The 13,201-nt window shown below is 39.9% G+C and overlaps 1 protein-coding gene across 10 annotated transcripts in view; it reads left to right on the forward strand.

The window, feature by feature from the left end:
- Cntn4 (contactin 4) overlaps positions 1–13,201 on the forward strand; it is a 1,022,510-nt gene that overhangs the window by 976,082 nt on the left and 33,227 nt on the right. For 7 of the 10 annotated variants that reach the window (XM_006506197.3, XM_006506193.3, NM_001109749.1 and 4 more), the window contains 2 exons: positions 1,790–1,965; positions 8,860–8,980. In XM_006506197.3, coding sequence (XP_006506260.1) covers positions 1,790–1,965; positions 8,860–8,980 — 297 coding nt within the window. The remainder of the gene's footprint in view (positions 1–1,789; positions 1,966–8,859; positions 8,981–13,201) is intronic. The other 3 variants (XM_006506196.3, XM_006506198.3, NM_001364566.1) reach the window with 1 other exon arrangement.

Genomic DNA, 13,201 nt, shown 5'->3' on the forward strand with positions numbered 1-13,201 from the left:
AGAATGGATGTTGGAGGGTGTCTTTGGTCCTACTTACTGTTGTCACTTAATAGCAATCAGATTCAAACAGCATCGTGAGTTGTAATTGCTTCTGAGACTTCTGTGCACAGAACAATAGTGAGAGTGACTTGTCAAAACAGAAGTCATAAATACAGGTCCTTCGTGATCATGATGAATTAAAACCAAAGGAAGGGAGACAGTTTGTTTTCACAAGAAGCCATCTGTTTATTTGTGTACAGCGGTTGTATTCAAATTTAAGGAAATTAATCAAGTAGAAGCATCAGAATTCATAACACAGTAAACGAGAGTGCTGAAGAAGTAAACATTGATAAAAACCAAGGACCTAATGAGGTTTTCAAGCTCCTTAGTTTAATCTTCTCTGGTCCCTGGGAGACCTCTCTGGTGTGTGGACATGCACGACTTACTTTACATTGATTGTTGCTACTTCAGAGCTCAGAGCATGAATTGGCAACAAGCACTAAATTAATGAATTAGCTGTTGTCAGTACTACAACTCGGCCAGCATGATCCTTTGTGTGAGAAACCCCTCTGGTCCCTAGTTAACAGGCATTAGATTTTATTAACAAAAAATAAATACATAAATAAATTCTGTACAAGATCCCTGAGTGTGCTGGGAATGTGGCTCAGTGCTGTAAGGTATGCAAAGCCAAGGGTTCAATGTCCAACACAAAAGGAGAGAAGTTAAACAAAGGAAAAAAAAAACAATTTCAAATGCCTGTAGACTTTGGTGTATGAGAAGACTCTTTGCTGCTGACCCAGACATTGTCAGGGAATAGAGCCTGGTCATTTGACTCTCCTAAGTTTGGTGTGTAGGCTTACCCCTTAAGGCAACATTTTAGGCATCACTGGCTAGGATCTTCCTGTAGCAGTAAGTTAATTACTTCTTCAATACTGTTTGTATCCTGAGGCAGAAATTCTTAGAATCCTTTCTGCACGTAAATATTTTCAGTTGACTCTGACAGGCTTTACCAGCAGCTGACTGAGACAGATGCAGATACTTAGAGCCAAGCATTGAACTGAAGTCTAGGACTCCTGTGGAAGAGTTAGGGAAAGGACTGAAGGAACCATAGAGGATTGCAACCCCATAGGAAGAATGTTAACAAATTAATTAATATTAACAATATTACCTAACTCATACCCCTCAGAGCTCCCAGAAACTAAGCCACCAACCAAAGAGCATATATTGGCTGGTACTTGGCTCCCAGCACATATTTAGCAGAGGACTGCCTTATCTGGCTTCAGTGGGAAAGGCTGTGCCTAATTCTGTAGAAGCTAGATGCCCCAGGGAAGGGGGATGCAGGTCAGGGTGAAGTGGTGGTGGGTGGGTAGGGTAACACCTTCTCAAAAGCAGAGAGGAGTGGGATGGGGTGAAGAACTCGGGGGCAGGGGAACAAGAAGGGGGCAACATTTGGAATGTAAGTAAATAAAGATATTTAATAAAAAAAAGAAAGGAAGGAAGGAAGAGAGATAGAGAGAGATAAAGAGAGAGAGAGAGAGAAAGAGAGAGAGAGAGAGAGAGAGAGAGAGAGAGAGAGAGAGAGAGAGAGAGAGAAAGATCACCAAACCAACTACTTCCCTTCTGTTCTAGGTTCTACACTGCCACATAAAGTTAGTTGTTGTTGCTGTTATTTGTTTGTTTGTTTTTGTGGAGGGCTAGGAGGAGTTTGGTGGTGCTGGAGATTGAATGTAGGTTTTTTTTTGTATGTACACAGGGAGAGTGCTTTACTTCTGAGCTGCATCCACAGTTCTTGTTTCCTTTCAAATTCCAGACCCAACAAAGGTGATGGTTCCTCCTTCCAGCATGGATGTCACTGTAGGAGAAAGCATTGTTCTTCCATGCCAGGTAACACATGATCACTCCCTGGACATTGTGTTTACGTGGACATTTAATGGACACTTGATAGACTTTGACAAGGATGGAGACCACTTTGAAAGAGTTGGAGGGGTAAGTATTAATGTCATACTATCCATAGGAAACAGTATACCAAAGGTTCTGTAAAGTGACCCAAATTAATTTGTTTGGATTTACTTGGAAACAAATGTAAAGTCATTGTGGTAGCATCTTATTTCACAGAACGCTTGATTAATTTCTGCTCTTTTCTACATTCCTTATTACATAAATGATGTCATATGTAGCACACATAGCAAACCTGATGTCAAGTAAGTTGTTTGATGCTGTGTGTGGAGGATACTAGGGTTCGTAGGAGTTATGTAAAATGCCTTTTCTCCACATCTGCTAAATGAAATGCCTCAGCTTTGAACCTCACACCACAAGCTCTACTCCCATATCATAAAACATACCACCAGAGGGTTAATGATAGTCCTAAAGATAGTTTCCTTGTATGCCTTAGGCAGCAATTCTATTCCTCTGTGGTCCTATGGGAGACTCCTTATCATAAAGTTGGTACTTGCTCTCTTGATTTTGCAAATACGCTGAGGTGATTTACCATCTCCATGGAGTCTGAATCCAAATGATTCAATTTTTGAAATGCCTTACTTTTCAGGACAATATATATATAATCATTGAATATGTGCCAAGATAAGGTTAAATCTAGAAACAATTTATTCTACCACAAACATTTTCCACAATTATTTTTCTGCATTATCACAGTTCTGCATTCCCATTGGTAATGTATATTCGCTCTGATGACCACTTTCTTGGAAGGACTAACTAGAAAGTACCAGGGTATAAAACTGAGACTAAAATTTGAAAGGGTCTTTCCTCCCTTAACTGCTATAGAAATGTGATTTACTGATCTGCCTATCTCACCCTCTGTGTGCCCCTTTAGATAGATCCCCTGAAATTAACAACTCTGTCTATGAGATATATTGGGAATATATTTTCAACATAACTATTAATAATTCTGCCCATTACATGCATGCTTAGTTTGTTAGCGTTTGACTTGCAGAACATTAAAAGAGATTTGAGTGACTATTCTCTCAATCCCCCCAAGGATGATATATAAATAATGTCACTTTGGATACACAGGAGAGAAGCTAAGTCATTACACCAGTGGCTGTCTCTGTTTGTTAGCGATTCTCTCTTGGAAGATTGGTTGAGTAAGGCTAGATGAGATCACTATTATTAAACATTCTGGATCTCTTTCACATGGCCGAGATTAGTGAGTGTCTTGGTTTGGCTTTTATTGCTGTGAAGAGACACCATGACCAAGGCAACTGTTATAAAAGGCATTGAAAAAAGGCATGGCAGGCTGCAGGCAGATATACATGGTGCTAGCGAAGGAGCTGGGGGTTCTATATCTTGATCTGAAGGCATTCAGAAGTAGACTCTCTTCTGCAGACAGCTAGGAGGAGGCTTTCTTCTACATAGGGCAGAACTTGAGCACTAGGAAACCTTGACACGCTGCCTTCAACAAGGCCACACCTATTCTAATAAGGCCATACTTCCTAATAGTACCATTTTCCAGGGGCCAATCATATTCAAACCACCAAAGTGAGAGATAGTCTACTTCATTAAAGCATTGTTGACATCAAATACCTTAAAGTCTAAAAATATACTCAGCCTCATACTTATCACAAAAGAAATACATTTAAAACTCTAATGGCTGCTTTCTCTGAAAGAAGAGTAATATTAACTGTAATAACAGGGCAGTATATGTTGAGAAAGCCCTTTCTCAACTAAACTAAATAGTTGTTTTTCAATTTAAAACCAGATTCATGGGCAAAATCAATATAAAAATTAAGATTTCTGAGAATCTCATGAGCAGTAGCCAATTAGCATGGATTGATGATTGATGAATAATAGCCAGAAGCTGGAAAGGACCCAGATGTCCCTCAACAGAGGAATGGATACAGAAAATGTGGTACATTTACACAGCTATTAAAAACAATGACTTCATGAAATTCTTAGGCAAATGGATGGAACTATCCATTTATATAGAGATAAGTCAGGTGCTGGCAGAGCCTCTCAGATGATAGCCATACCAGGCTCCTGTCTGGTTTTTAAATGGTGAGGGCTAGAGAGATGGTTCAGCAATTAAGAAAATATCATCCTGAGTGAGGTAGCTCTGACCCAAAAGGATATGTATGGTATGCACTCACTGATAAGTGGATATTAGCCCAGAAGCTTGGAATACCCGAGATACAATTCACAGACCACATGAAGCTCAAGAAGAAGGAAGACCAAAGTGTGAGTACTTTGGTCCTTCTTAGAAGGAGGAACAAAATACCCATTAGAGGAAATACAGAGACAAAGTGTGGAGCAGAGACTAAAGGAAGGGCCATCTAGAGACTGATCCCCACCCCCCACCCCCAACCACCGACACCCGGGAATCCATCACAAATACAGTTACCAAACCCAGACATTATTGTGGATGCCAAGAAGTACTTGCTGACAGGAGCCTGAGAGGCTCTGCCAGTGCCTGAAAAATACAGAGGTGGATGCTCTCAACCAACCATTGGAGCTATGAAAGCAACCATAGAGGAGCTAGAGAAAGGACTGAAGGAGCTGAAAGGGTTTGCAACCCGGTAGTAGGTACAACAATATGAACCAACCAGTACCCCCAGAGCTGCCAGGAACTAAACCACCAACCAAAGAGTACACATGGAGGGACCCATGGCTCCAGCCCCATATTTAGCAGAGAATAGCCTTGTGGAACATCCATGTGAGGAGAGGCCCTCGGTCCTATGAAGTCTCGATGCCCCAATGTAGGGGAATGCTAGGACAAGGAAGTGGGAATGGGTTGGTTGTTGAGCAGGGGAGGGGAAATGGGATAGGGGATTTTCAAGGGGGAAACCAGGAAATGGAATAATATTTGAAATGTAAATAAAGAAAATATCCTATTTAAAAAAAAAAAAAAGACAGAAGCTGGGTGTGGTGGCTCACGCCTTTAATCCCAGCAGAGGCAGAGGCAGGCGGATTTCTGAGTTCGAGGTCAGCCTGGTCTACAAAGTGAGTTCCAGTACAGCCAGGGCTACACAGAGAAACCCTGTCTCGAAAAGACAAAAAAAAAAAAAAAAAAAAAAAAAAAAAGAAAGAAAGAAAAGAAAAAAGACAGTAGTCAAATACACATGATATGCAAATAAAACTTAGAATTTTAAGAAAAGAAAATAGAAAAGAGCCCTGGCCAATCAAACCTAGTAGCCATTTTGTACTTTTTCAGCTGAGATGTAGAGGAAGCATCTTAATGAAGCAAAGAACCAAGGAATCTTATCATATACAGAAGGACTCTCATTCAACCATCTGTAGTGAGACACACCTGTAATACCAGCATTCAGGATCTGAGTTTCATACATGCTTGGGCTATGTAGTGGGGTATAATGCATCCTGCTCTCAATAGGAAGACCTTGTCTTGATGATGATGATAATTAAATATAGCTTTTGTTTTCTTTCCATATAAACTTTCCATTTTTCTCCTCACTACTGCTACAAACGAAGAGAGGGAAGAAAGTTAGCCACCAGTGTCGCCCATGGTAATAATTTTAAGATTTCACAGTTGAGGAGGAAACTGTGTGCTATTCTGAACTCAGCCCCATTCACATTTGTGCTTCCCAAGTCAACATAATGAAACAATGCTGGACAGATTCAGCCTATTGGGTTTTGAGGAAAGCTATTGTTCTGTTACTGTTAGTGGTATTCTCCGATGTCCTCCCATGTTCTTTCAGAACAGAACAGGAACCCCAGTTGGAATAGGGGTTAAATACCCTGCTAGTCTTTTCTTCTTTCTGGTATGAACATAAATGTAGGCCTCAGGAATAGTTTGGTCTCTCTAAAGGAGAGAACAGCCTCACTCTGTGAGACTAATTCAATCCTTACTTTAAATTTTTTTTTCAGTTCGATCTCAAAGCTATAAATCTCACCAAAATTTAAGAATAGCTAATTCCAGTAGAGCTTCCACCTTAAAATCAACATAGCTCCTACCTTAAAATTAATATAGTGATTTCTTATTAGTCATTTTATTTGTTTACATTTCAAATGTTATTCCCCTTCCTGGTCTCCCCTCCCATCCCATCCCCATCCCATCCCCTCCCCTTTGCCTCTAAGAGGGTGCTCCTCCACCAATACAGTCACTCCCACCTCACCCCTCTAGCACTCCCCTTCTCTAGGGCATCAAACCTCCACAGAACCAAGGGCATCCCTTCCCACTGATGACAGATGAAGCAATCCTCTGCTCCATATATAGTGGGAGTCATGGACCAGCCCATATATATTCTTTGGTTGGTGGTTTAGTCCCTGGAAGCTCTGAGGGGCCCAATTAATTGATGCTGTTGTTCTTCCTATGAGGTTGTGATCCCCTTCAGCTCCTTCAGCCCTTCCCCTAACTCTTCCATTCGGGTTTCCAGGTTCAGTCCAATGGTTGGCTGTGAGTATCTGCATCTGTCTTAGCCAGGTTCTGGCAGAGCCTCTCAGATGATAGCCATACCAGGTTCCTGTCTGCAAGCACATCTTGCCTTCCATCCACAGACACAAATATGGTGATTTTTAATAGGGGTTTTTAAATGGTGAGGGCTAGAGAGATGGTTCAGCAATTAAGAGCACTGGCTGATCTTCCAGAGGACCCAGGTTCAATTTCCAGCATCCACATGGCAGCTCACAACTGTCTGTAACCCCTGTCCCAGGGGATCTGACACTCTTACACAGATATCCATGTAGTCAAATCACCAATGTACATAAAATAAAAAACAACAACCAAATCAATATGGCTTCTACCTTAAAATCAATATAGCTTCCATTTTAAAGTATGTATGTCAACTACCCTAAAATCACCCCTCTGTAAACATTTCCTTTATGGGGCTTAGTTGTTATTTAAATCGCTACTTAAAGGCCCATCATGTGAACTATCTAAGGTTCAGAATGCTGATTCTCTTTACCTACGAGGGGCATAATCATTTATCAATTATCTCCTTATTACATATTAGCTCCTCAATGCTCACAAAAACCCTATGAAATAGGCTAGTAACTATTTTCCCATTTTTTATACTGAGATATGGTCAGTAAATAGTAGAATTGGATGAGAACACAAGGGTTTTAAATAAAAGAACTTTCAGATTAAAAGAATATCTGAGCTCTTCTTGAATTAGGCATAAGGTCTTTGACATGATTTTCTCACAAAGAAAATTGATCATGGCCATCAATAAGAAAAGTTTAAATTTACTTTATGATTCATAGTTTGTGAATGGATTTCACATAGATATCCAGACTCATTTGATTCTCACAACATTGCACAGTGGGGAAGGCATCCTTCTTTGGAAGGTCAATAAATTGAGAGGCAGACAGATTAAGATTCTTAGATGAAATCACACAGCAGGCATGGGCCCCAAACAACTAAGTCTCCAAACTGAGTCTCTGCTTCCAGGACATACTCCTGTCTTTCTTCTTCTAATCCTAGTTGCAACAATTGGACCTCCTGACTTCTTCTTTGCCCCAAGTAAATATGAATGCGACCTGTTTTACTGAAACAAAAAAAGAAAATAAGGACTTGTTGCTTTCAAGTAGGAATAAGTTCTTTTCTGGAGGGGAGTATATAACTACTATCAATAAGAAGGGTTGGGGCTGGTCTGTTGAACATGGGGATCTAAATTCAATCCCAGGAACTCAAAGAAAACTCAGCCATAGTAGCACATGTTTGGACCCCAATTAGAGGAGACAGAAAAAGGCAGATTCCCTTGGCTGGTCTGCCAGCCAGCCTCATCTACTTGTCAAGTTTTAGGCCAGTAGGAGACCTTGTGTCAAATGACAATGGGGATAATGCTTAAGGAATGACAAATAGGGTTGTACTCTTCTACACATGCACATTCCACATACATGTACCAGCACATACACAAACATGTCTAGACTTTACATATATACATACACACAGAAAACAAGAGAGATCAGAACTGTTGTTTGCTGCATACATGACTTACAGTTGTCTATCCTTCTTATGTTAGAGTTTTCTCATTTGTAAATAAGCTAACAAGTCTACCTGCCACACAGAACATGTTGGAACTGAGTGTGTTAACATAGTTAAAGCACTAGAAAGTCCTCGGTGTACACAAAATTCTACAGAGAGTCACTCTTTGGAGAAATAGCAACTTCAAAGTCTGTGTCAACCTCTTGGTCTGTAGTTTGGATTCAGAAAAAAAAAATTCTAGTCTAACCCATGAAGTGGTCACATCCTTACTCTCCAAGCTTGTCAATATCAAGGCTGTGAAACAAAACTCTAGGGTAGAACATTCTTGTGGAGACATCACATTGTATTTATAAAAAGTGGTTTTCTGGTAAGCAGTGGAGAAATAGATGCAGGGCACATAGGCATCTACACAAGGATGTAATTAGTCCTATTCATCTGCTAATCAAACATGCATTTGGCATTTGGAAAACAAATTAGCACTATTCCACACTAGATGATTCAAGATTTCCTTAGAGAGTCTGGCCTTCAGAATCCTTTAATTCAAACCTGAGAGCAATCAAAATGCTGGCTGCAAGACAGGGTGCTGCTGAAAAAATGCAGATGCCTCTAAATGGAGGTTCACCTACTCTTTCCAAATATAGAATTTCAAAGTCTCATAATGCTAGTACAGGAAATAGGCTGAGAAACAGGCTGAAGGGAACCCATAAGGCTCGATCAAAAGCTGCATTGTGTAACTTTGAGTGATGCCAGGACGGGTAGCAGACTGATCCAGACACCTGAGCTCCTGTTGAAGATAAGCTCTCTGACAACATTGGTGTTCTTATCTCTCAGGCTGGCTCCCCTAGTTCTAATAGCCGTGGCATGCATCACTAATGTTCTCATCAGCTGGTGTAAAATAAATCCATTAGTCATAGTGTCCTTCATGTGATAATGATATTTAGGGCTCATTAAAAAGTAATTGTAGCCACTTTCCTCTACTTTATCAGCAGGATTCAGCTGGTGATTTGATGATCCGAAACATCCAACTGAAGCATGCTGGGAAGTATGTCTGCATGGTCCAAACAAGTGTAGACAAACTCTCTGTTGCTGCGGACCTGATTGTAAGAGGTATCCAACTTTTATTTTTATTTCTTATTGCTTGCTTTTTGCCCTTTCAATATTTATATGGTATGTACTCTACCACAGCAACATAAAACCTCAGTGGTTTTGAATTATGTTAAAACAGCATAAGTTAACCATAGTGCATAGTGATTAACAGTCTATATAAATTTTCTGCACATGTATTTTTCATGAAAAAAAATGGATAACCAGAAAGTACACTGAGAAAGTCCAGTTCTCATGTTGAATTGGATGCCCAAGTTATGACTACTGAGTTGACAGGTGTTCTAGAATAACTTTAGATTAACAAAAACCATTAGTTTGAAAAGTAATTCAACTAGCCCTTTTGTGTTTCACCCGAACTGAACCGTGTTAGTGTTTTAGGCGAGTAGTGTAACAGAGGCTTAAGTAAACTCCTTTCCCCTAAAATTATTGGGGCTGTGTTTACTACTCTGGAGACAGTAGGATCTCAGAGAATGGAGTTGACAAATGAGGCAAACCAAAGGACTCACACAATAGCCAACTTTATTCAGTGCATCAGACAGCTTATACTCTGAGAGTTGGAAAATGTCACCTAAGTAAAGTTCTCATGGGTTCAAGCTGTATTCAATCACAAGGACAAGTCACACATGGCAAAAATATTTTTTTTCCATAGAAGCATATAAACATTTAATTGAATAACACCAACAAGCAATAGTGAGAAATCTGAAGTAAACCCATTCCTATATGCTACACCTTGGAAAACACATTCTAAGAACAATTTTTGTTGAAGACGCTGAGGTCACAAGACTCTTTTGTTGTTGTTGTTGTTGTTGTTGTTGTTGTTGTTTTGTTTTGTTTTTCTTGGAGTGTTCTCACAAGCATCCAGGATTCTCTTAACACAATTGGATTCCTGGTCCATGTTCCTTGGTTTTAAAATATAACTTGATAAGGAGACAAACACCAACTTGCTTGGGATGTAGTGAATAGAAGCGCATTTCCTTACTGAACATTGACCCTGAGGAGACTCTTATGACTAACTTAAACTGTGCAGAGATGACTACCGTAAATGAGTCCACTAGCTGGAGAAAACTCCAGAATTCAGATCAGCTTATAAAAGAAATGTAAGGTTTTAAGATATTTTTAAAGAGGAACTTGCTTCCAACTCACAATCTTCTTGCCTCAACCTCTTGAATGCTGAAGTTTACAGATGTGTGCCACCACCATCTAAGTAACCAACAGCAAAAAGAAAATGGGAGTTGTCGGGTACATGCAGTACTCTTAGAGACCTGAAGAGGGCGGGTGATCCCAGTGATTTCCCCAGGAGTAAGAGATGGTTGTGAGCTACTGTAAGATTTCGGAGATTTGAGCATGGGTCCTGCGAAGAGCAGCCAGTGTTCTTAACCATTGAGCCATCTCTAACCCATCAAAAGAAAAGAAAATTCAATGGAAGTTAAAAACTCTGTGAAACTGTGTACCCAACAGGTTTTTGTCGGTTTGTCTATCATTTAAGTCTTAAACTTGCAATCAGGCTGAAGGCATAACTGCATTGTATAGCATTTGCCCAGCCAGCATTAAAGCCTTGGGCTCCACACCCAACTCTGCTAAACAAAGGAGCAAACAAACAAAAGCCAACCCAGAGCATCAAGATAATCTCAGGCCCCCAAACTCATTAATCAGGATCCCTAATGTTGGTGATGGAGATTTTTGGCTGGCCACCTGAGCCTAAAATACAAACCCTGGCTCAGGATCAGAGGCAGGGTGAATCTGAGTGCACAGGGAATAAGCTATTTTGAGAATCAATACAAAGTGTTGCTGTATGCCCTGAGCAGATGTGAGGGGGAAATGCACAGGAATTAGCAACTCAATTGTCAAGAGAGGTTAAAGAAATACTGCATTCTCATTATGGCTGCTTTAGCTGCCTGTTAATTGCCTTAAAAGAACAAGAACGTGAGCCATAAAGTTAAAGGTCAGATAAAAAAATTGAATATTATATTTTCAACTTAGGTAGATCTGCCCACAGAATAATGTATAGAAATGTGTTTATTTCCATTTTAAAAACACACCAGAGCTGATCTACTCTCCCCTTAGGGACAAAGGAATTCTGTTGCTGGTAATTTATCCTCTACTTAATTAGGATAATGTTCAGATCAGCAGTTTAAAAACCAATAAATTAGACTAATAAATATTTAAATCAGTAGTACTTGAAGTTCTTAAATGATATTGTATACTTCATTTCCCAGAAAATAGCATTGCATACCAAAAGGAATTTGCAAACGCAGTCTAAAAGAAACTCTAGCCTAATCAGTTAATAAGGCCAATAAATTAATATGACACTTAAAGCCACAATCTTTCATCTTATCTCCTCCTGCTCTGTCCTTGCATCTTTCATCCACATTGCTGTGAGGAGACAGAAATGTATTCCACTGCCCTTAAGAGGTTTTTATATTTAGAACGAGTATGGGTTTGTATGTTGACTCTGGAACCTTTAATTCCCTGATGTCTGCTTTACCTAATCTGCAACTGTCTCATGGCCACCAGCAAGGCCACCCTTCCCTGAGCAAGAGGCAGACACCAGCATCAAAATAGTTGTCCTTGTGCTATAACAAAAAAAAAAAAAAAAAAAAAAAATCTCGTGTTTTGTTCAGGGGACATTTTGTAGTTGCTGTTGTCGTTGTTGTTGAAAGAGGGGTCCAATTTTCCAACAACAAAGTAAACAGTCCCTAAGAGCACAGCTATGCACTGGTGGGGATAGTGACAAGAAGATGAAGGATGAGAGGGTCCCCGAAAGCATCTTCCTCCCTCTAGTGCCAGGCCCTTACCACCCCTTCATTTGCTTCCTACACAGTGGCCACAAAGGGACTCAGATGGCTCCTATTGATTTAATTCTGTGAGTGGTTTAAAGGGAACACTTTTCTATTTGTGGGAGATTCTAAAGGCTCTTGAACAACATTCATAAAGAAAAAGGGTAGAAATACCAGGAGGAGAATGCTGGTCTGATACAAAGGAGCATAGATTGTCTTCTGGACTTTGCCTGGTTATTAGGAGAAAAGACCAAAGGTCACCTCAGGTCTGACTAGATGACATTAGACTGGCTTGCTGAAATGTCACCATGGAAAATTAATCAGTTCCAACATACACATTTGCAGGCATTTCATTCAGGAGTGGGGGAAAGAAGATAAGTTTAGCCTCACCTGTGAGTCTATAAAAGTGATTTTTAAAGAAGCAGAGAGAATGCAAGGTGTTCATAAAGGTGAAGGAGATTTCCAAACAGAATCTTACCTGGGGAATTTCCATTATTTTCCCCTACTCCATTAGAGGTGTCCTTTTTACCTTGTCCCTGCGGCACAGCCCAGTAATCTTTTGACAATATATTTGATTGCTAATTTAGGTATCAGAAAAAAAAAAAAACTTCTTAGGAATCTCTCCTTATGTCTGCCCAACAAGTAAGGCTTTAGCACCTAATACACTCATCATCACCTTCTATTTCAAGGTGATAAATTGGTGATATCTAAGCTACATTTTAAAAAGCACATTTAACTGTCTGGCCACAGCTTCTAATACTGGCAACTAGGAAAGTTTTGGGTCTTTCCTTTGACTCTATTGATGTTTCACCTCCTAATTGTTTTTCTATCCCTCTGTGTATGATCTCCAGACTGCCATTTAAATAGGATTTCTTCCCTTTTCAATGGTTTAAGTATATGGAAGTAGAGAAGCAATAACCATCAGAAAGATAAGTAGAAAAATATAGGTATTATTTATAGAAACTAACATCCTGAGGGATGTTAGACTCCAACCCAGTTTTGGAATTACTTCAAAGAGGAAGATGGTCTTATGACTCTTGAGAACTGACCATTTTCACAGTAGTCCCTTTGCTGAATGCAGTGTAGATGGCAGATGGTGCTCCAATATTCTCTCCCAACATCATCAGAACATTCCATTGTAATTTTTTCTTTGCCTATTTCTGTTTTCCCCTATATTCTGTGAGCCTCTGCAAGGAAGCAACAGGTGTTTCAAAGTTAAACTATGTTCTTGTTACCCATTAGATTTTTTTAAAAAGAAATTATGGAATGGGCATGTATCCCGACCCGCGGGATTCAGTTATTCATGGGTGCGAGGGGGACCACAAACCTGGAAGGAAATGGGAGGAAAAGAAAGAGAGCTGGAGGACCAAGTAGATTGAACCTATCAAGGTCTCCTTTATTAAGCTGAGGTGCTTTCCTTATAAAGCATACATCTCGGAAAATAGGG

Source organism: Mus musculus, chromosome 6 (genome assembly GCF_000001635.26).
Source record: "Mus musculus strain C57BL/6J chromosome 6, GRCm38.p6 C57BL/6J".
NCBI lineage: Eukaryota > Metazoa > Chordata > Mammalia > Rodentia > Muridae > Mus > Mus musculus.